A 25,163-nucleotide genomic window follows, 5' to 3' on the forward strand; every position below is an offset into this window, starting at 1 on the left:
CTCCCTCCCTCCCTTCCTTCCTTCCTTCCTTTCATTTCCTTCATATGTTTCTTTCTTCCCTTTTCCCTTCCATCTTTTTGTTCCCTTGTTTCATTCATCCATTTGTTTGCTTGTTTCATCATTGGTTAGTTCATCCTTCCTACTTTCTTCATTCTGTAAGTTCCATCCCTCTTTCTTTCCTTTTATCCTGGATGAAACAATTACCGGTTTGACAATAAATCATGTTAAAAATCAATAATAATCAATGATAAATCAATTCCCCACGGTTAGTATTACCGTTTCATATTTTAATTATCATTAAAACCATAGTCAATTACTGCTAACGCCCCACTGTCTGTGTGAGTGTGTGTGTGATCCGCTGCACTCTGCTGTTCATTACTCTCACTCTCTGTCCTCACTTCTGTTTGTCCATTATTATTACTCTCTCTCTCTCTGGTGAACAGATGTGACTCTCTCCTCCTCTCATTTGTTTGTTGGTTTTTTCATTGTTGGTTAGTTCATCCTTCCTACCTTCCTTTCTTCTTTCAGTTTTTGTTACTTCTTTCCTTCATTTGTTCATTCCTTCCTTTTTTCCTTCTGTTCCCTCAGTCCTTCCTTTCGTTCTTTCCTTCATTCATTTATCTGGTTCATCGCATCCTTTCTTTCTTTTCATGAAACAATTACCGGTTTGACAATAAATCATGTTAAAAATCAATAATAATCAATGATAAATCAATTCCCCACGGTTAGTATTACCGTTTCATATTTTAATTATCATTAAAACCATAGTCAATTACTGCGATTTGAACAACTCAGGATAAATAAATACTGTTCGGCATAAAGCGGAGTTTTAAGTAACAGTCTCATGTGCGCAGAACGTGCAGAGCTGTTTCGTTTTGTGTGAAGACTTGGCGGAAAGCTGGGAGGTTTTAAAAGAAAGCTATAAGGGAATTATACCAAAGACTATATATATAGGGACTTTGATTATACAAATGAATATATGAATGAATTAATTATATGAATGTACCTCTGAAGGTTCAGACAGTTTTCAGAAAAGATTTGATGGCATTTTGTTTTCATCTTCACTCAATGTAATACCTAATAAAGTAGTGTTCTTATCGCAATGCTGCTTTGTCCACGGAGGTTACAGAGAAACAGCTCCAATTCTGCTCTTCCATAATCAGCACCAAGTGTCAGAGAGTGGATTTACAGAGAGTTACATTTACATTCAGCCTGCTGTAAATTTGACCGGTTGATGAAAAACAAGCTTATGTGGATTCTACACATTTAAACAATTCAGATAAGGTATCTACAATTATTTATGGAGCAGATAAAATAAATATTATCATTTATTAATCAAGACTTAACCCTTTTCTTTATTTAAAGGCTGAAAGGTGAGGTTTACTATGAAACTTTTTCAAAGCTTTATTTGGACATTTCACGTTGTTAGATAAACTGTTGTCAGTCACGTTAAAATCCAGACATCAGTGGGAATGTTATTGCTTTAGTGTTTATGCAAACAAAAAGTAATTGATTTGTTCTTTGTTGATTTTAAATATAAAACTTGGTGAAACGATTTATGTGTCAGTACTTTTTGAACATTTCCAGCACATTTAACAATACCGTGTGATAATACTGATAACCGTGATCATTTTGGTCACACTAATCGTTATAAGAAATTTTCATACTGTTTCATCTCTAATTCCTTCCTTCCTTTTCATTGGTTCATTCTTTCCTTTCTTCCTTCTGTTTCCTCATCCTTTCTTTCTTTCTATTTTCCTTCCTTTTGTTCCCCGTTTCTTTCATTCATTCATTCATTCGTTTCTTTGTTTCATCATTGATTAGTTCCTTTATTCCTCCATTTTGTTCAATACTACTTACTAAACATTTAAATAATCACATACATTAACATGTTAACTTTGACTGTTCTAATGCATACATGTATATAATTCATAAATGGATGAATATTTAACCCACTTGCACTGTTTATTACAAAAAGCAGTTACATTATAGTTGCCATTTATAGTTTTTTTTTTATCCACAGACACATTTCCGAAGTCAATACAGTCGAAACAGTATTGATTGGGGCCAGAGTTGAGTACATTGGACAGCAGAGGTTGGCTCCATTGATCTGTTAGGAGCATCTGATCTGGCTTATTTGCTTTTGTTTATATGCGGCTGGATGTTAGTTCAGTGAAAGCTCTTCTCTCCTATTTCAACAATCTTGAAATGCACAGTAACATGTTCTGTGTTCTGGACTGTGGCTGTTCTTGCCCTTTCTGCCACCAGCAGTGCCTAGGTCGGGCCGGTTCGGGCCCTGCAGCTGAATTGGGGTGAAGGTAGGCTGGCTGTAGCCGGCGGGACAGGCCCATGAGGAGGCACAGGGTAGTGGTGGTTCAGTCTGGCACTGCTCCGGCGTACAGAACTGCCATACAAAGTTTCATCGAAGGTACATTTGTTATTCATCATTGTGGGCTTTTTTTCAAATACTTGGGTAGGTCTGCTTTTTCTTAATTACTATTGGTTGAATGGTTTACAATAATGAATTTTGTAATGTTTGTCCCAGAGGAACGTTTTATTTCTCTCAGTGCTCAGGAGACCTAATTTAGCTGTCAGTTATATTTCATAATACTTGTGTCATTCATATCAGATGTTTCTCCTAAAATTCCTTAATGGAGAAATAAAAATAGATATGAATTAGAGTAAGACAGTTATAAAAAGAATGTGGGTATAGCTCAGATAACTGGGTCTTGAAAGAATTTGATGGGTAATGTTTGAATTGAAATCTTTGACTTTGGATTGCAGACTTTTATGCCAGATATCAGCTCAGTGTGTGATATTATTGGGATCTTGAGCTTGTGTGTCTAGCCTATTTTGGAGCAATTGCATCTGTTACTCAGTAATGTAGCTAACATTAAAGGAAAATACAAATTTGCTGTAAATTTACTCACCGTCAGGCCATCCAGAATGTATATGAGTTTGTTTGTTCATCAGAATAGATTTGGAGAAATGTAGCATTCCATCACTTGCTCACTAATGGATCCTCTGCAGTGAATGGGTGCCGTCAGAATGAGAGTCCAAACATCTGATAAAAGCATCACAATAAACCACAAGTAATCCACACCACTCCAGCAAGACTTTTTTTAACGTCAAACCATTGTTTCCGGCCAAAATAAGAGTTCTCTATCCATAATATTGCTTTCTCCAGTGAAAAAGTTGTCTCATCTGAATCAGGAGAGAAATATGCACAGATTTAGGATACTAATGGGATGTGTATGATTTATTCAGTACAGTAGCTCACGATGACAGCACATTCACAAAAGAAAGGTCAGAACATGATGTAATTATAATGAAAAATTGAAGGACCGCTGGATCTTATAAGTGAATATTTAGTATTTGATACCTGGTAATTAAGTATTCTGATTATGCAGAAGATGCTGAATATGCTAATGAAGTCTGTATAAAAAAGTTTTCCTACAAGGTCAAAGTTTCCCTCCAAACTGAGCTTTGTTTTTTGCATTCACAATTAAGTCCTCATCTCTTTTATGGATATCATTTACTTTATCACAGCTACACGGTTTGGGGACATTAGCTCACTCTACAAGGTTTGGTTTATGTGTGACACGAAGGCTTTCAGATGATGAAGTCTGTGCATGAACAATTCACACACATCATATTAGGACAGGAAGCAGTTGCCCACCTCAGACCTGTTATGCCACTCTTATGCAAGTCCTACACACGAGGCAGCAAAGTGAGAGCCTTCAAATAAAAAATACATATCATATTTTTACATCAGTTTAAAGCAAACAGCAGATACGTTTATCCAAAGTGACTTACAAAGTTCATTACAGTCAGTGCAAAACAAAAGACGAAAATTTTTTTTTGAACGGTTGTAGTTGCATGTGTTTTATTTATGCTGAGTAAATAACTAAAATCTACTACTAACCCCAACATTTAGTGGTGTAGTGCACTCAGACGCTACATTGATGTTTAATGCTGTATTGTACAAGTAACTTCTCTGTTGAGAAAACTGAGGTAATCAAAGACATCCTCATCTCTCTCTCATATGTAGCACTAACAAGTCCAGTTCATTCTAGTCAGTCGGTTCACCCTAAATGGCTCTCTTTCTCATATGTAGCAATATAAACAGATTTGTTCTAGTGAATTGGTTCATTCTAACGAGCTCTCATTGTCATACAGGTATGTAGCATTGGAAAAACTGAATCATTCTAGTGAATCAGTTAATCCTAAACAGTTCTCTTTCTCAAATGTAGCATTGGAAAGGCTGGTTTGTTCTAGTGAATCAGTTCACCCTAAACAGCACCCTTTCTCATAGCTTTGAAAACACTGATTCATTCTAGTGAACCGGTTCATCTTAAATGGTTCTGTTTCTCATATGTAGCATTGGAAAGGCTGAGTAGTTTTGAATCAGCTTGTTCAGACGATTGTTGTAAATGAACAGATTTTTAAAAGATTCACATCTTAGGTCTTTTTTTTAGCAGAATATTTAGCTCATTAATATGACTTTAACTATAATGTGAAGTTATATAAATTAGTGAGTATTCTAGTTTGTTGTGTATTCACCTTAATTGTGATTAATGTAGTTGTAGATTGATAAGACTGATAACTTTATGTCTTATCTTTACCTTAACAACTAGCTGAATAAATATCTGTTTCTCAGCATGGAAGATTTATTTTCCTTGCTATTAACCAGCTTCTGTAGGAATGTTGTTTTTGGTCAGAAAATCAATGTTGCAGTGAATAATCCTTTCCTGTGTTGTTTGTTTTCCTCGTTTAATGATGTTTCTTTCTGTTGACGGAGGCCGCCTCAGACTTGTCTTTTCAGCAGGAGATCTCCTGTTATTCTTAAAGGGGTCATAGGATGCACTTTTACAAGTTGTTTGAACTGAAACGATGACCCCTTTAATGCCTCTCCTCTGTCAATCTTCCTCCATTCTGGGTTGATTTGCTGGCTGTCGAAACGATCTGATCTCCAGCAGACTGACTGTTTCATAGATCTGACAGATCTGACAGATTCATAGATCTAAATAGATGTCTGTGCCTTTTTTTAGCCATGCAGGTCATGAATGTGACAAACTGAACAACCCTCAAGTGTACTGTATGTGTCATGTTTGGCCTGTGTGTCTTTTGAGTTGAACTTTAATGTCTAATTCTTTTAGCAACAGAATTTTTTGAAGTTGAACAGTTCAGTTCAACTTCAAATTTAAAGCTGCTTTGCCTCATGTCAGTTTAGAGATTCACTGGAACTTCCAAGGTTTAACCATGTTATGTCGACTTTGTGTCGGATAAATGATACATTTATCCATTTATCCCAGGACCAAATTGGATGTGTGCTGAAGAATCACAATTTACATAAGCTGAATTCATGATGGACCTTACATTGTCTCTGCTTGCCTTTGTGGGGCAGAAGAGTTTCCTTTGGGGGTCTTGAAGTAAAAAAAAAGAGAGATGGGACTATTCACTCTGCCAGCCAGTACTAAAGCTAGTTTATATGGATGAAGCCCGACAACACATTATTTGAGTACAACTTTATATTTTTATGGTATTTTTCTCGACATGATTGAACTGCTCTCTAGAGTTGGTTCAAGATGGAATAATTTCATGCTTCATTTCTGGGGTTCAAGATAGAGTCCGCAGGACTTCCCTTTAGTAAATACTCCATAACCATGGATTGAACACCCAGCTGGAAGACATGCTGATATGGAATAGACTTATATATTGAAAAGGTAATCTCAGGACAGTTTTCTACTAGCTTGTGGTATATTTAGTTAACAATTTCATGTTAAATGTGGTTTAAAGAGCAAAAGTTGACATTTTTAAAGACACTTTAACATGCTTTTTTACCAATATGGTATGTTGACGTACACTGCCATCCAGAAGTTTTCTTTATATTTTTTTAAAATAGAAATGAATACTTTTATTCATAAAAGTATGCTTTAAATTGATCAAAAGTGACAGCAGTGAAATAAAAGTTTTTTTAATGTTTTTTTTTTTTTTTTCAAATAAATGCTGTTCTATTGATCAAAGAATCCTGAAAAAAAAAAAGACTGGAGTAATGGCTGCTGAAAATTCAGCTTTGCCATTACCAAAACAGGTAACACTTTATTTTAAGGACCAATTCTCACAATTAATTAGTTGCATATTAGCATGCATATTACTAGCATACTGGCTGTTTATTAGTACTTATAAAGCACATATTAATGCCTTATTCTGCATGACCGTATTTTAGATCCCTTAATCCACCCTGTACCTAAACTTAACAAATAACTTACTAACTATTAATAAGCAGCAAATTAGGAGTTTGTTCAGGGAAATCTCTTAGTTAATAGTGAATATGTGCTCCCAATTCTAAAGTGTTACCATTAAATATATTCAAGCATTAACAAATCGTACCGACCCCAAACTTCTGAAAGGTAGTATACATTAATGTTATATGTATTTGTAATATAGCAATCAGCACTGAAAAAAAAACATTTTTTGTATTACATTTTTTTTAGTCACTACATAATTCCTAATTACATAATTCCTATGCTTTTTGCATACCACTTGAATATTTCATAGCTTTAATGACTGTACAATTATTCTAAAATGTAAAATAGTAATAATAAAGTATTAATTTATACTAAAAATAGTAATGTAAAATAGTAATAGAAAGAGTAGGTGTGTCCAAACTTTAAACTTGTAGTGTTTATGCAGAAAATAAAAAGTGCTTATGCATGTGCGATTTATAATGTGTTCATATATTTTTTCCACACATGTATTTGTTTTAGTTTTCTGCCTGGTACTTCAGGAAGTAAGTGGCATTTTCAAGGGGGAAGGTAGTGCAAGTGCTTTAGATGCCAACTTGGTTGACAGGTGAAGGAGTCTTGGAGCCTCTGGGAAAGTTTAGTAGTGTAGTACTTTCTTTAGGAAGGAATGAGTTTTTTCAAAAGTGCTGCAGTAATCTACCATGGGCTTTGACTTGGTATGACCTTCCCACAAGCCACACCAAACCGCAGGGTAATTGCTTGCTAATGACCGTTAAAAAAGAAGCAAGGAAATGTCAAAGAAGTTTGGAAACTTTCATGATTAAGCTTTTTCTGCGGTGGCAGGAGAAGATCTAAGCCGTTCCATCAATCAAATCAGGCAGGAGAGTGACTCTTTCTTCAGGGTTGAAAGCATTTGCCATTGGATCTCTCTCTTTGCATTAACTTAGCTCTCCTTGCCCCGTTTCCCTCTCTCTCTCTGTCTTTGTCTTCTGTTACATATATCTAAGTGGTTTAGTGCCTTGCAGCACTCAAAGAGCTTTGTACATCTCCATCCCAGAATATTTAATGGAAATATTCAGACTTTTGTCCACATTTGACCTCTGCTGTCTGCCTCCTCCCCTCTCCTGATGGTAGTGTCGAGACCGCCCTTTGTCTTCACACTGAAGGGCTAAAGATCAATTCTGGCCAAGGTCACATTCTGAAGCCCAATGAGGGTCAGAAGTCATCTCACTACCCAATATTACTCCTGAAATTCTTCACCAGTGTGCCATTATCTAAACTATCATCTTAAAGACAAAAAGACACAGCATCATGGTATTAAAGTCAGCAGTTGCCCAGAGAGACAACTCTTCTGACTTTCTTTTTTTGATCACCATTTGCCATAATCAACAATATAGTCGTTGTATTGCATGTATGTGCAAACCAATAGTACAAACTACATCTTCCAGGAAACGTGCTGTTATTTATATATTCATAATATGTTTACATTAGGGCTGTATTACATGTTGTGGTGATTAATTAATCGCAAATTAAATTTGGCTGTGAAAATACCCCCAAAAGATCATTTAAAGCCATTATTGTGTTAAATGAGAAAAGTATCAAGTAGTTATTACAAAAAGAAGCTTCAGAAATAAATATTTGATTCAAAATAAAATGTATTACACATAAACGTTTAGGCTATAATGGCCTAACAGAAATTATGGAACATAAAAGAAGTAATTTGGAAAACATCTCCGTATTTTTTTGTTCATACAATGAAAGTCATTGGTTACCAAATCAGCTTGTTTACCAACATTCTTCTTTCTTCTAGTTACCAACATTCTGCATTATTTTCTTTTATGTTCCATAAAAGGAAGAAAGTGATACAGGTTTGAAACGACATGAGCGTGAGTAAATGATGACAGAATTATTATTTTTGGGTGAACCTAATTTATTTATTTTTTATTTATTTATTTATTATGTTTTTTAATGAAATGACACTCTAAGAAACTAAAACTGATAGTAGGTGGCGATAAATGTCTTTCTGCTGTGGCTTTATAGATAATATCTCAAATATAACACAATATTTCTCTGTCACAATATAGAAAATAATACCCATTGCTACTTCTGCTTCATCGCAACTTTAACATTTTTGCATTGTCACATTATTTTGATGACAAGTAAGCACATTTTTCACCTGATTTTCATTACCATAATGCATTTTTACGTTTTACAAGACATTAAATTGATCTGTATACCTGACTAACCTGAAAAATAAAATAAAATAAAATTAAGTGTCCGGCACTTTGAAAAGCAGCTTTTAAAGGTGGTTTATAAAATAAAGTTTATTATATTATTAAATGAAAAATAAATAGGTATAGGATTGTCTTTTAATCCATTTTTACTCACAAATTGCAAGTAAATGTCACAATTAATTGCAAAGAAATAGCAAAGTTACACATTAAATTAAACATGAAATTTTATATTTTATAAAATATTTTCATAACATATTTTACACTTGCTTGTACATTGCTATATTTGCCAATATAAGCAGTATACTTGACCTTCTATTTCCAGTGTCATTAATTGATATTAAACTTTTTTTTATTTAAAATTTAATTATGCAATGCAAAATAACCATTTTTTATTCAAAGATGAACTTTGTTAAATGTAATGAGGTTGTGTGACAACAATGAAGCATACGACTGATTGAAATGTTTGAGTCACACATAGTGCATACTGCATCACGATACTGTTTATAAAAATAGTGGGTAGTCAGTACACAGTAGGTTTGTCTTCTGCAGATACTTTGCATGCATGGAAGAGCCTGTGTATGATAATTATGTTGTGGCATCGCACACAGACACTGACATACTGATGTGCTACATTTACATTTTCATGTACACATACTCCAAGTGCTTCTGGACTGCTCAGCGGGTTCATGACCTGACACATCTTACCTGTCTCCTGGATCTGCTGGGGTTAAAGACTGGCCCTCAATGGCCACTTAGATGATGAATTGATGTCTGTTCTTCTCTTTTTTAGACTTCAAGCACAAGATTGCTTTGTAGACTTGTTAGGTTTTGAGGCATCCCTGAATCAAGTGCGATATATATATACAAAATATAACTAATTTACCAGTAAACTGTGTCACTGTGTGTTTATTTGTTGTCTTTATTGTGATTCGGAATTTCTATGTTGATAAAGTTTAAAGCTGAATTTTCAGCATCATTACTTCTGTCTTCAGTGTAACATGATCCTTTTAGAAATCATTCTAATATGCTTAAGAAATCTTTGTTGAAAACAGTTGTGCTGCTTCATATTTTTGTGGAAACTGTGATACGTTTATTCAGGATGCTTTGATTAGTAGAAAGTTCAAAAGAACAGACGTTTTTGTAACATTATAAAAGTCTTTACTATCTGTATTATGTCTTTACTGTACTACCCATATTTTTTTATGGATAGACATTTATGGCACAATGACCTGTGACTGACATTCTAATGACAGGTTTTAATGACAGTAATTTTCATTACTGTAATGCATTTTTACATGTGTTGCATGACATTATTTTGATCCGTAAACCTGAATAACCTAAAATTGGTGTAATCTCAAATGATTACAAAGAAACAGCGATTAACACATTGAATTAAACATGAAATTTTGAAGCTTGTGACATGCTCAAATAACCTGTTTTATTTACATTTTTTTTACATTGCTACTGCATTGCAATATTTGTCAATATAAGCAGTATGCTTGACCTTCTATTTCCAGTGTCATTATTTGATCTCTATATTGAATTTTTTTTTACTTAGTAGAATTATATACAATGCAAAATAACCAATTTTTAATCAGATTAACTAAAATTTAATGGTAAATTTAGGGTTTGTGTGACAACAATGAAGCATATGACTGTTGCATACTGCGTAATGCATACTGCCTCACTATACTGTTTATAAAAATAGTAGGTAGCGACTGACATTCAGGTTTCAGAAGTCATGGAGCTTCCTGTAACAATGACAGTGATCCTGTGTAACATGCCGTGATGTAGACACTATAGTCTTCAACATCTCTCTTTGTCTGTCCTCCACAGCTGCGTCCAGCTTCAGCTTCTGTCGGGCTGCGCTGGAGCACACGGTCTCAGCAGAGGAGCTGAACTATCAGCTGCCACGCAGGGCCGGGGGCAACCTGACCTGGCATGAAGGACGCGGGCAGAGGGTGACGAGGAGGACCGTCAAACTGCTGCAGCAGCCCGGCACAGAAGGAATACAGGTACGCAATCACAATCACACTACCCATAGGAGAGAAAGCACAAATCAGATCTCTCTACCCTCTACCACCTTAATAAGTTCCTCTGGAGTTTCAGAAGAGAACTATCTCAACAATGTACAGATTTGACAAAGATACCAAATCCTTCATATCAATATGAACTATGTAACACGTTTAATTGTATTTTTACACTGTTACTGTATGCCAACAGTTTTATTGCTTTTTTTTTTTCAAGGAAGCTCTGTGACAAATTATTATCATTAGAATTATTATTATTATTATTATTAAGACATTTTTTAAAGACAATAATAAATACAATTATAATGTTACAGAGTCCTCTGGTAAATATTACTAATTTTCTGAATGGTTGTATGTTCAGTTATTATTCTTATTCTTATAAATGTCTTTAATGATATTATTATTATTAATATTATAGCTAAACTGACAACTATCCAGAAAATTTATTATTTTTATGATCATTATTATTAGTAGAAGTTGTATAGTAATAATAATAATAATTTGTACTCAATAATAATAATAATAATAATAATAATTATTATTATTATTCAGTAACTAAACTGACAACCATTCAGAAAATTACTAATATTTACCAGAGGACTCTGTTTGCCAAAGTATGAATTAATTATTATTATTAGAGCCCGACCGATATGGGTTTTTTTGGGGGCCGATGCCAATACCGATATTAGGGCATAAAAAAGACCGACACCGATATATCGGCCGATATTCTTTATGTGTAGGCTATATTGTAGTACAGTATAGTCAAAAGTTTGGACACACTTCCCATTTGTGTGTCCAAACTTTTGACTGGTACTGTATATAGAATACAGTATATAGCCTACATAAACAGAAGATATATACATACATTTTTTGCAATGATAACTCAAATGTGGTGATCAAACACTTATAATGATGTGACAAACATAGGCCTATGTAGTGGAGGCAGGGTATTTAACAATTTAACAATAAACTTTATTATTCAAAATGAGTCTGACATCAGTGCACTTAACAGTAAACTTCACTTCACTTATTATAAATAACTGAACAAAATTATAAACGCAATACTTTTGTTTTTGCCCCCATTTTTAATGAGCTGAACTCAAAGATCTAAGACTTTTTCTATGTACACAAAAGGCCTATTTTGATTGTTGATTGTATGTACTGACCTGTTTTTTATTTATTCATCAAAAATAAGACAAATTCCATGAAATTCCACGTTATACAGTCAATTCCGTTTTTATGACTGGATTCCTAGATTCCTTCCATGTTTTCTGCATCGCGGAAATCATAGGGCCCTACCAGGGCTGGACTGGTAATCGGGCATACCGGGCATTTTCCCGGTGGGCCGACGCACTTAAGGGGCCGACAGAAGTTTTTTTTGTTGTTTTTTTTTGCCGATGACCATCACGCACGGACAGCGAGCAGCCAGTGGCCCATTGGTTTGTCTCCTGTATTGACAGCGTAAACATCCAATCACAATGCGCTATAGACGGAGCGATGAAGACTTTTGCTCCGCCTATATAAAGATCGCTTCACCACAGCTTCTTCCTCGTCTGCTTTTTTTCCCACGTTTTCACAGTAGCATTATCAAGAACAGGCTTGCTCTGCGGTGAGTGATGCAGGCCAAAGAGCAAGGCAGGAGGAGAAGAAGAGAGTAGTTGCTATTGCAGCTGCTATGCAAATCTGCGTTCGTGCTTTGGCTGACACGGAGCCAGAGACAGAAGCGTTTGTACAGCGCTGCATTATAACCAATCACACACGAGTCTGTTGAGCTTATGAATGCAATGTGAGGTGTGGCCACACCCACCAGTGTCATATTACATCAACCAAAACTATTTTATCATTTGAAGAAATAGTGTCCCTTTAATTAAAAACCATTGTTATGCTCTGAAAGGGTAAACTCTTTGAGCACAGTACAATTAAACTTAAACAGCCCACTTTACCTGAATTTACCCTATTTAAGAATTATTTGTAATATGTTACAAAATAACAGGGCCATCAAGTTTAATGGGGTCTCTTAAAGTTCACTGTTTTCACATCATTCATTATGGTGATGCCTGATATCTTCTGTAAATGGGCACATTAAGCGTGTTTTATTGGTGTCAATTGGGTGCAACACTCTCTGCCAACATATTACACTCTAATTAATAATAAACCTGGATACATAATGGGTTTCATCACTGTATTAGTACTGAAATACTTAAACTCTCCTTCTTAAAGGGGCCACATATTAAGTAAATCACATTTCTGTACAGTTACGGAGCAAATACAGTCATCATAAATATGAATCAGTTAATCTACTAGTATTTCATTCTTCATTGCATTGGTTGACAGCACATCAAACAGCATTACAAGACATTTCAATTAGTTTAAAAATATAATAATAATAATAATAATAATAATGCATTTTATTTATAGGCGCCTTTCTTGACACTCAAGGTCACCATACATCATTAACAAGACAAAAACAATAAAGAAAATAAGATACATTACAATTAAAAACACCATGCAGTTGTGATCAAAGGGAGTAAGCTATGCTGAACAAATGGGTTTTGAGTTTGGATTTAAAATGTGGGAGAGGGTCAATGTTACGAAGATCAGAAGGGAGTGAATTCCAAAGCTGTATAGTAACAAGGCGGACAGGGGGAACAGTGAGATGAATTGAAGAAGATGATCTGAGAGTGCGAGCGGGAGTGGCAATATGGAGAAGGTCAAGAAGATATGGAGGTGCAAGATTATGAATGACTTTAAAGGTGAGAAGTATTTTGTAATTAATACGGTAAGTAATGGGGAGCCAATGAAGCTGTTGTAAAGTGGGTGTGATGTGATGGATAGAGGGGGTGCAAGTGATAATACGGGCAGCTGAATTTTGAACCAGTTGTAACTTATGGAGGGTTTTATGCGGGAGGCCAAACAAAAGGGAATTACAATAGCCTAAACGAGAGGTGACTAGACTATGAACAAGAATGGCAGTGGAGTGAAGCGTGAGGGAAGGACGTAAACGGTTGATGTTACGAAGGTGAAAGTAAGCAGACCGAGTAACATTATTAACATGGGAGGTGAAAGAGAGGGTGCTATCATAGATGACACCCAGACTCTTAACCTGAAGGGAGGGGGAGATAAAGGAATTATCAATGGGAATAGAGAAATTCTGAAATTTGTTTAATGTAGATCTTGTGCCTATAAGAAGAAATTTGGTTTTATTGCTGTTTAATTTGAGGAAGTTTAAAGTGAACCAGGATTTTATGTCAAGGAGGCAATTGGTGAGGGAAGATAGTGGGAGTTTGGAGTTGGGTTTGGTAGAAAGGTAGAGCTGGGTGTCATCTGCATAGCAATGGAAATGAACCTGATGTTTGCGAAAGATATGACAGAGAGGAAGAAGGTAGATGATAAACAGCAGGGGCCCCAGGACAGAGCCCTGGGGCACACCTGTGGTGACAGGGACTGGATGAGAGGCAAATTATTTTAATTGAATGAACTGAGTGTGGCCAGAAAGGTATGAATGGAACCATTTGATCGGTCAGGCTCTAATTATTATATAATAGAAAGTTACAATAACAGCATTTATATAATTAAAATAACAACCATTCTGTCAAATTTATTATTTTTATGATGATGATTATTATTATTAGTAGTGTAATAATAATAATAATAATAATAATTATTATTATTATTATTATACACCTGTGGTGACGGACTGGATGAGAGGTAAATTATTTTAATTGAATGAACTGAGTGCGGCCAGAAAGGTATGAATGGAACAATTTGAGGGATGTGTTAGTGATACCAATAGAAGAAAGTCTGTCCAGAATAATAGTATGTGAAATTGTGTCAAAGGCCACACTCAAATCAAGCAAAAGAAAAATGGATAGTAAACCAGAATCAGCTGCTAGAAAGAGGTCATTAGTGATTTTAAGGAGTGCTGTTTCTGTGCTGTGGAGGGGACGGAAACCAGACTGGAATTGTTCATGTAAATTATTACAGGAAAGATGGGTATGGAGTTGAGCAGCAACTATTTTTTCAAGAATTTTGGAGATGAATGGAAGATTTGAAATAGGACGAAAATTATTAAGGTTGTTGGGATCTGAACCAGGTTTCTTGAGAATTGGAGTTACAGCAGCTGTTTTAAAAGAAGAAGGAACAATTCCAGTGGTAAGGGAAGAGTGAAGGATATCTGTGATGAAAGGGAGCAGAGAGGAGAGGGTAGCCTTTACAAGAACAGTCGGAAGGGGGTCCAATCTACAGGTTGAAGATTTGGATTTTTGAATGAGTTTGGAAATTTCATTCACTGAGGGTAAGGTAAATGCTGAGAGTGAATGAGAGGGGGCAAATAAAACTTGGACAGGTGAACATAAGTTGATGGTGAATGTGTTAAAAAATGATACTAAAGTATTACAGAAATCAGAGGAGTACAGATGAAGAGGAAGTGAATCCGGGGGTGTTGTGAAATGTTTAAGGAGGGAGAAAAGGGCCTTTGTATTTCCTTATTCATTATTCATTATTATTATATAATATAGAAATATAAAAGTTAAAATAACAGTATTATATAACTAAAACGACAACCATTCAGAAAAGTACTAATATTTGCGTGTGAATGGTTGTGTGAGAGCTGCGAGAGTGTTAATAGTAACTGTGCAAAAACATTTTTGCAGTTTGACTGGTGTGAATAGACCTTGACTTTCATAGGCACGTGTGTTTAATATTATCCAAGATTTCTTTTTCATCCATCATAAAATATTTATGCCCTTCCTTCCCAGCTCTGAAGCTCATGTAGAGGTTTACTTGTTTACAGCATTGGCTCTGTGATATTTCATGTGTTCAGCAGAACTTGGTAAACTTCTCCTCTGAGCTATCCGTCAGTGCTAGTGCTCGCTAGCTACCTTTGTCGTCCTTTATCTCTGCACACTCAAACTGTCATAACAGGCTCATATTCCACCTGTCGTGATGAGGAAAAAGCCCCTCTGATGTCTGGATATTATAGCGTCTCGTTATTTGAGCCATTACCCAAGAATCAGGCTAAGCTCAAGCTGAAGTCTCTCATAATACGCATGTTTTTTCAATTAGTAGACTCAAATGAGAGGCGTACATGAAATTAATTATTCCCTCTTTGTATGCTTCAACCTTGAGGGCCATAATTACTTCATAATAAAATATTTTCACCCTGATTTTAACTACCAGATTTGATTAGCGTGTTCTTTACGCTCTATCTGTTAAGTTCTGAATAATTGATTTGAATGGTGTGAATTGAAAATATATCCTTTTGTAATGTGTCACCTTAAAACAAAGGCTTAGCGGAGTGGCTGACAGTAGCGTGTGATTTATTTATTTTTATATGTTAAACATCTTTGTTCTGCTTGACAGTGAACTGAAGGAGATGCGTATGCAAATGCAGCCACTCTGGTGTTGTGAGGATCACTTTAAATAGAACAGATTTTATGCCTTTCTCAGGATTGGCTCAGATGAGCTCAGTATTGCATGAGGGCTGCTGGATGTGTGTGTGTGTGTGAATGGGAGAAGGTCACTGGAGTGTATTCAAACACACAAGCTCATAGCCAACTGTTGAAATTCAAGGTTATGGCAACTAGAATAAAGAGCAAACTTTAAACCGGATTCGATCTCCGCAGAATGGTTAACAAATGTTAGCTTTGTTGCACCCTCATTTCGCTTAAAGCTGGAGTGTGTGATTCTTGTGCTGTTAGCGCCCCATACGGAATCACCCTATTAAAAGGTTTGCTTATTGTTCACTTTGCGTTTTACATTAGAATAGGAGACAGTATTTTAACATTACACAGCTTACTGCCTGACCCTGATTGGCCAATCACAACATTCAGCAATCGATCATTCATGCCAATGCTGCATTTCAGACCGTTCATCCAGGCAACTGAAACCTGTACTATTTTATTATTTCTCATATCACACCACAGATTCTTGTTTTATAGAAATGCAATCCATCTTGAGTCGTATTTATCAATTGTATTGAAAATCTCAGAAAACTTCAGTTTTAAAATGACTGTAATGTTGTTTGCCTTTTTGTTTTTTGGCTGATAGTGTTTGGAACATTGTAATGGACTTTTTAAGATTACAAAATAATTTCAGCTAAAATAAATGCGATGTAAGTTTTGTGAAGAGTCATATGAATAATGTAGAATGAGATAAAGTCTGTCAACATAATATTCATAATATTCCGCCTCTGTAGATACACTAGTAGCGTAGTGTTGTTTGGTGATGTGAAGAGAGAACATTAGAAAACAAAACACAAATATTATAGTGCTTCACCAGCAGAGACAATGAGAGAATCAGCACCCGTGTGACCGAAGAATCAGAAAGTCTGAAGCCAGAAAGACTGACAAAGACAAAAAATGAGTGCAAACATTGCAATTTTTGTTGTACAGGTAAGTGAATTAATTATTGAATAGACCACTCTCCAAAACTCACTAGTATCAGTGTGATTTACAAAAAACAAGATAGATGGCAGCGTCTAATAACGTGGTATCGGTATTTAAAGTACATGACCGTTAAAGTGATGCTAAAGAACTGGTGGGTTATGCTAAAGTATATTAACACAAAAAATGATTCACACTTAATCTTTGAGTCACAGACATACAGTGTAAACTATATCAGATCCAAACATAATGGGGAATTTGAGTCCTAAAATATTTCCCCTACTTCCCATATGAAATTACGGTTGCATTTGAAGACGATTAGTACTCAGTTTTCATTATCTCTTTGTCAAAATATTATGATGTTCTGAATATATTATATCCCACTAACATTCTGGACACTACAGTTCATATGCGCGTAGTATTATATCATATCACCAATGGCCATGTGAGACGCAACCTGGTATTATGAAGAATGTTGTATAATCGTATAGCAGAAGTCAAGCGAGCTTCCCGGCAGCCAGTCCTGCTGTCTAATTGGCCGTCCCACAAGCCCAGTCTCCAATGAAATCACAACACAGTCATAGAAATTACTTGGTGGTCATGAATCCATCATTACTAGATCATATTCTGAGATTAAACTTCCATTACACATGATTGCACTTGGCAGAGGTTGTGGGTAGAGTCCAGTTAGTGCGACAAAATGATGTCCTTTGCGAGTTGTTATATTGTGGCTTATTCTAACAAGGCTTATCTCATGGGGCCAGTCCTGGCATGAAAATGAGTTTTGCAGATGGGATTTGTGTTAAAGATAACATTAATTTACTGCATTTGGCTGGAGATTGGCAAGGGAATGATTAGGGATAAACCTTTGTTATTTCAAGGTGAGCAAAAGTGTCAGATTGCTTTTGGCAAGGATATAAATAATTAGGACGACCATGACCATGACTAATGAACTATGTACGAGAATGGTTTCAAAAGCAGTTTATTTAATTACCCACAAGATGTTCTTGTTTTTTAGTTTTGCATTTCATTAAGGTGTACAACACATTCTTCAAAATGTATTCCAAAGGGCGGCTTGCTAGAAGAAGAGTGAGGATTTAGTAAAAAGAGTACTGTATTTTATCTACTCTCTAAAAAATGCTGGTTTGTTTCAACACAACTTTGGGTCAAATATAGACTAACCCAACTTTTGGGTTAAAAATTTAATTAAAAAATTTAACCCAACGGTTGGGTTAGTTCATATTTGACCCAAAGTTGGGTTGAAACAACCCAGCATTTTTGTCACGAGCTGATCCGTATCGGCTATCCTATACGGTATGTCAGCTTTCATGCCGGTGTCGTGCAGTAGGTGGCGGTATGCACCTGTATGTGGGTTTGCCAACCGCCATTTCAGGAAAAGAAGATGCTCAAATCCGTTTGTGACACGCGAGAACCAGTGAGGTCTGTTCTAGCGCGGCACACACATTTTTACCCACATCTTCTGTGTTTAACATATTTGATGCACATTTTAGTAGCAAATCACTCAAAAGTCATTTAAAGTGCTGGAACCATTGTATTTGTAGTAGGGATTTTCTTATTTCTCTTTTTCTGCCCTAAAACTGTCTGGGCATCAGAGATCACAAGTCGTAGCGACATCAAACTTGGTGGGATGGTCAGAAATCCACCTGCTAGTCAGGCACACATTTGTCCAACACTAGGTGGTGCTATAATAAGGAAATTTACATTTTGGGTCACATCTCCAAAATCATAAGGGCTAGAATCAAAATCCCTTTCCCCCCAATGAATTCTTGATTTATGCACTACAAAATGTACATCTCTGATTTCATTTCTGTCATTTTTCCACCATTCTGAATTTTTTGAAAAATCGGCTTTTTCGAACTCCTCCTAGGCCTTTGTTCTGATGTGCATAAAACTAGGCATGCATCATCCCGCTTGTCTTTTTTTTCATAAAAAGTTTTATCAAAAGAATTTAGATTCGCCAAAGTGTTGCAAAGATGTAAGTTAAGGATTTGGTCAGGTAACACCCATTTTTTTTTTAAGTTTTCCAATATCTGCTGAACGCAATGTGCAACCTTCACGAAAATTGACACACATAGACAACAGGACATTCTGAGGACACACACAAAATTTCTGCCAATAGGGGGTGAATAGATTGCTTTGTAGTTAAAAAAAAATAAAAACTGATGTGTTTGAGATGAGATATTTGTGTTTGGACCCTAATGATCACCACTTGCGTGTATATTTCAAATAGAAAAAAAATCCAAATAAATAAAACTCTATTGGAAAATGCTAATCAATAAATTGATTTAAATTAATATTTGCAAATGACAAAATATTGTCCTTATCTGTGTATGATATAGTCTAAAAAATGTGTTTGAAAGGAACCAGTGCATTAGAGTAATTTGTTTGAGAATCGTTTTGCACTGTATTTTCAGCAGCAGTGACGTGGTGCTAAAACTACTTAAACAATGCATGCAAATGAATGATGCCTTCAGTGAGGGTAGTTAACATCACCAGGTGGCCGTATATTTGGTTTCAGTAGGTGTTCCTGCTGCTGGATGTCCTAACATTTCTGTCTGCACCACTGGCCACAGCTATTGAAAATATGACTGCAAAATAGAATATATTAGTGGTAAAATAAGATCTTTTTGGTAAGCACATTTCTTCCAGCTTAAAATAAATTCTGGATGGCACAGCGCTTGAGTATAAATTGTAGCAGTGCATAATGAATCACAAGATGAACGTTATCATTGTATGAATCAAACTCACTTAGAATGTCTTTACCCAAATCCATTAAAAAGACAAAATAAAAAAAAACATAGTAATAATTTATGTTTTAGAGCTGTCTGGATGGATTTAGAGGAAAATTGCATGCATACGTCAATCACCCGAGCTTGTCACATCATATCCATACACATTGGCTGCTTTTGCTGTGTGAATATGTGACTTTGCAGCACAGTTGATTTTCTGTGTAAAATCTTATATGGACGTAATATTACTGATGAAAAGGACAAGACAATGAGGTAGGCTAAATATGGGGTTAATGGAAAGAGGAAAACAAGTGAACTGTCTGATTCCTTCACGGGAACAGTGCCAGACAGTGCACATACAAATGTTGTTTAGCATGCAGTGGGTTTAGTCCATTAAAGCAGAGCTGTGATGAGGCTACCTGAGGTTGACAGCCAGAGGAGATTGGCCTCCAGATTTGTTTAGTTTCCTCATTACGGCGAAGGTTACCGACCTCATCAGTGGCACAGAACAATTTAGAAAAGCACACAGATTACTAAAAGTCAGCAAACTTAGCCAGCCTATCTTAATTAGGCTGAATGGCTCAATCTTTTTCACATCAGCATACAGTTCTCAGTTAATCTCGGATGGATGAACAAATTCCAGCAAAAATGAAAAAGATTATTATGAGTTGTGAGTTGCTTTTCTCGCCCTGTGTATCTGAACAGATGTTGTGGTGACAGTTTGGAACCTCATAATGAAGGCAGACCCGTGTCTGAAGTCTCATATCAGTCAGTTGTCACCAGTCTGAGAGGGATCATTGAGTTCTTATGCATGTAAGCTGTCCTGGCGCAAGGGATTGTGGGATTGGAGGAAGTCTGCAGAATAAACGAGAGATAGTGATACAAGCGGGAGTGTTGCACCTGTTCGCTGTATGAATGCTTATGCTTGTGTTGAAGAATGACATGACCAGACAGAAGGATGAACAGAAGAGCAACACTGATTGAAAGGATGCAACAAAAAAAAACAAGATTATGACTACAGTGATAGTTTACTTGCTGAAAGCTTACAGCAGGGTCAGATATTATCCAGAGCTTGGGACAAAAATGACCCTGCACATGATAAAATGTCCAAATGTGTACAATGTGGGGTAAAATAATTGCTCCTATAGTAAATTCTTTGATCTGTTATTTTAAATGTATTTCTTATTATTCTAATTATTTATACTGTAAATTCTACAGCATAAATCTAGGTATGGGTTTAGTGTGTCTGCGCTAGACACTGTAGTAACCTGTAGCTGCATTATTTACAGCTATTATATAGTATACATTATAGTATATAATAGCTATTATATACAGCTATTAAATAGTCATATATATAGTCATTATATATAGTCAGTAGACTAATTAATAGATAATTAACAACCATCACTTTCCAGATTTATTTCAATTAGATGATTCAGTTGAAGTATTTGTAAACTATTGTTTTAATGGTTTGAAAGGGTAATAAATAAATCTGCTACTGTATCAACTGAATTAATTTTGCACTGGACTGATGAATTCAATTCAGTCAAATAAACTGAACTGAACAGACCTTACTTGACCTGATTAGGAATGAATTGATTAAATTAATTAAACTAAACAAAATTATACTGTATTGAACTGACCTGACCTGAACATACATTATTTGAACTGAACTGAACTACAGTAAACTAAATTATACTGAACTAAATTAAAATTAACCAAACTGAAATGAACGGAACTAATTGAACTGAAGTATACTAAATTATACCGAACTGAATTAAATTGAACTGAATAGACTTCAATAGAAATTAACTGAACTGTGTTAAATTATTCTGAACTCAGCTGAATAGAACTTAACTGCACTGAACTACTATACTCAACTAAATTATACTGAACTAAATTGAAATGAACTGAACTTACTTATGGCCTGACCTGTACTGAGCTGAATAGAAATGAACTGAACTGAAGTGAACTAAATTGAAATAAATTATACTGAACCACTGAACTGAACTGACTTGACTTGAATAGAAATTAATTGAACTTAACTGAATTAAGCTAAATTACACTGGACTGACGTGAACAGAAATTAACAGAACTAATTGAACTAAACGATTTGATTTGAATTGATTTGAACTGAACTGATGAATTTAATTAAGTCAAACAGACTGAACTGAACAAAACTGACCAGACCTGAATTAAAATGATTGAACTGAACTGAACTAAATTATTCTGAACTCAGCTGAGTAGAAATTAAGTTAACCGCACTGAAGTACAGTAAACTAAATTATACTGAATGGAACTAAAATAAACTGAACTTACTTATGATCTGACCTGACTTATACTCAGCTGAATATAGATTAATTGAACTGAATTGAATGAAGTTAAATTGTGCCTTGAAAAGAAACAAACTGAACTAACCTAAATTGAACTGAACTAAATTAAACTGTAAACATATAATGAACTCAAATGAACTGAACAAAATTGAAATGAACTGGAGATAGGCAGGAAAGCATTAGGCAGAAATCAGCGGATTTACTTGAAAACACAAGCAGAATCTCGTGTTTAAGTCAAGAGTGTGAGAAATGATCAGCACAACAAGGTCAGTGTGACATCACCTATTTACATGGTGACAGACTCACTGTGTGCTTCAGATTGAGTCCACTAACTCATTTTGATCTCTGATTGTATCTGAGGTTGTAAGAGCGAAACAGTCTCAGAGAGAGCAGGCAGAATATTAAAGAGATGTATGTCACCCGCCTGTGCCTTAAGGTTTAATCCCTGAGTCAGCTCCAGTAGGCAAAATCAGAGATACACCGCCAGGACTTGATACCAAGAGGAGAATAAAGGGGACGCTGAGACACAGACAGACAGACAGAAAGAGTGAGGCAGAAGGAAATAGACAATAACGGAAGAGAGAGAGAGAGAGAGAGAGAGAGAGAGAGAAAGAGAGAGAGAGAGAGTTATTTAATAACAGTTAGAAAAAGATGCGAAAAATGGAGGAGTGAAGATTTTGGAGTTTGGAAAGAGAATGGATGGAAAGAAGAAACGTACAGATGAATCTCGTAGTCAACTGGGACATTTTGAGGGAAAACTGAAATGAGACTCAGATGATGTTACTTGAATAATCTATACATATTAATCACACTTATTAAGAATTTATAGCAGAGGTTCAGAACATGAGCCCTAGAGGAAATATGATGTAAAAAGGCATGAAATAAAATGCCAGCAGAACTCAGTAAACTCAGTAAAGCTCATGTACAGACTTTACTTCATAAACTCCACACTTGAACTTGATAACATCATTTAACTTAAAGAAATAGTTCACCCTTATATCATTCTAAACCTGTCAGGCTGCAAAAATTACAACAAATGAACATAAAATTAGCCCATACACTGTAAAAATATCCTTTAAAAAGAACTTTCAGATATTACGGGATGGCATTTTGGTTTTAGTAGTATGTTTTACTATTTAAACACAACATTTATAACAGTATTATTGTTCGTATTATTTATGCATGCAAATTTTAAAAAGTAATTAATTAATATATATTTTAGGCGGGCATAGACTGCCATTCAGAAGTTTGGCGTTGCTAAGATTTTAAATGCTTTTGAAAGAAATCTCTTATGCTCACCAAGGCTACATTTATATGATCAAAAATACAGAAAAAAAACGTAATATTGTGAAATATTATTACAGTTTAAAATAACTGTTTGCTATGTGAATACATTTTAAAATGTGATGGCAAAGCTGAATTTTCAGCATCATTACTTCAGTGTCACATGATCCTTCAGAAATCATTCTAATTTGCTGATTTGCCACTCAAGAAACATTTCTCACCATCATCAATGTTGAAACAGTTGTGCTGCTTAATATACATTTTTTAGGATCCTTTGATGAATAGAAAGTTAAAAAGAACAGCATTTATGTGAAACTGAATGTTTTTTCTTAACAATTTAAACGTTTTACTGTCACTTTTTTTAATACTGTAAGTATAAAAATCATACTCACCCCAAACTTTTGAAGTGTAGTGTGTATAATGAGCTCACACCTCCATTAGCTGAGGAGGACATGGCTGTTCCTCTAATCATGCATCAACGGGATGTATTCAGACTCATCTCACAAAATGGCCCTCCAGATTGGGCCGCCCCTCTCCTTACAGGTTCACTCCCCTCTGTATTATTAATGAATGTATGTGTCAGGCTGGACAGAATCAGGTCTCATGGGTTCAAGGGTGGCTGTTTAATGCCCAGAGGCTGGCTTGGGAGAGATAGAGGGTGATGGATGGCTAGGAAAGAGGGAGCAGAGGACGGAGGAGAGGGAGGAGGAGGCGATGAGGGCGACGAGCAGCACGCACCAGATCCTCTTTGTTTTCCTCATTCTCACTTTCCACTACCTTCCATAAATGGTGTACACTTTGGTGAGCCATTTTTTTAAACAAAACCCATATCTGAGAACTAGATATGGTAGATAAACTATTGTCAAGCTGATGAGCAGGTGTGTTAAATAAGGGAGACATGCAAAATGTGCAGAGCAGGGGGTCCCCGGGACTGGAATTGAGAACCACCGGTCTAACATACAGTGCAATTTGAGCTAGCATGAAGAGCATAACTATTTGTGTCCCACATTTTGCAAGCAACGCTGTTACCACTTTTTCCCCTTTTACAAAAAAGTAATTCTTTAAGATAATGTGACACAAGAAGTTTGTGTACTTCTGGATAATGAGAAGACGAGTAAATGATCTCATTTCAGTTTTATAGAAATTTTGTTGAATGTATTCATCACGCTCAACCATTCAACCCTGTTTCCCGGGTTACTCTAAGAATGGTCAAACTTTGTCTTTAATTGATGTCAAATGTAAGTTAATCAGTAACTGTTAACCAACATTTGGTCTCAAACTATCTACTGAGTGCCAGTTATACTTTATACTTTAACTACATTCGCAAGCCTGTAACTTGTGTTCTGCAGCAGTTTATTTATTGTTAAAAAATTATATAAATTTTAGAGGTGTAACGGTACATGTATTCATCGCAAATATCACAGTAGAGATGTCACAGTTCGGTTCATGCAGTCAGATGATGAATACAGTCAGTTATAGGAAGTGTTGGGGAAAGTTACTTTTAAAAGTAATGCATTATAATATTCCGTTACTCCCTAAAAAAGTAACTAATTATGTTACTTAGTTACTTTTTATGGAAAGTAATGCGTTATATTACTTTTGCGTTACTTTCGCGTTACTTTTTAAATATAAGCAGGGCTTGATTGTTTTTAATATAAGAAGTTCTATTTATAGCAAATATAAAAGCCCTTTCACACTAAAAACGTCTCAGGTTACGTATGTAACCATGGTTCCTCGAGAGAACGAGACGCTGCGTCGGAGGACGCTTCGGGAACGCCCTTCAGCGTGACCGGCTCTGAACCTCGTGTGTAATCAGACCAATAGATGGGCGAGACATCACAGGCGGGTGACGTAATGACCAGGAAGCTATAAAAGCACGTGCGGTGAGACCAGCGTCAGCT

At 35.7% G+C, this 25,163-nt stretch overlaps 1 protein-coding gene across 2 annotated transcripts in view; it reads left to right on the top strand.

The window, feature by feature from the left end:
* The window catches only part of LOC107673587 (sterile alpha motif domain-containing protein 10-like), a 69,113-nt gene that overhangs the window by 19,113 nt on the left and 24,837 nt on the right, over positions 1–25,163 (top strand). The window contains exons 1-2 of one of the 2 annotated variants that reach the window (XM_016467236.1): positions 2,249–2,428; positions 10,319–10,497. In XM_016467236.1, the coding sequence (XP_016322722.1) occupies positions 2,350–2,428; positions 10,319–10,497 (258 nt within the window). In that variant the 5' untranslated portion in view covers positions 2,249–2,349. Of the gene's footprint in view, positions 1–2,248; positions 2,429–10,318; positions 10,498–25,163 lie in introns of those variants that run through there. The other variant, XM_016467226.1, reaches the window with a different exon arrangement.

This window comes from Sinocyclocheilus anshuiensis, unplaced genomic scaffold (genome assembly GCF_001515605.1).
Source record: "Sinocyclocheilus anshuiensis isolate Anshui unplaced genomic scaffold, SAMN03320099.WGS_v1.1 scaffold453, whole genome shotgun sequence".
In the NCBI taxonomy this organism is placed as follows: domain Eukaryota; kingdom Metazoa; phylum Chordata; class Actinopteri; order Cypriniformes; family Cyprinidae; genus Sinocyclocheilus; species Sinocyclocheilus anshuiensis.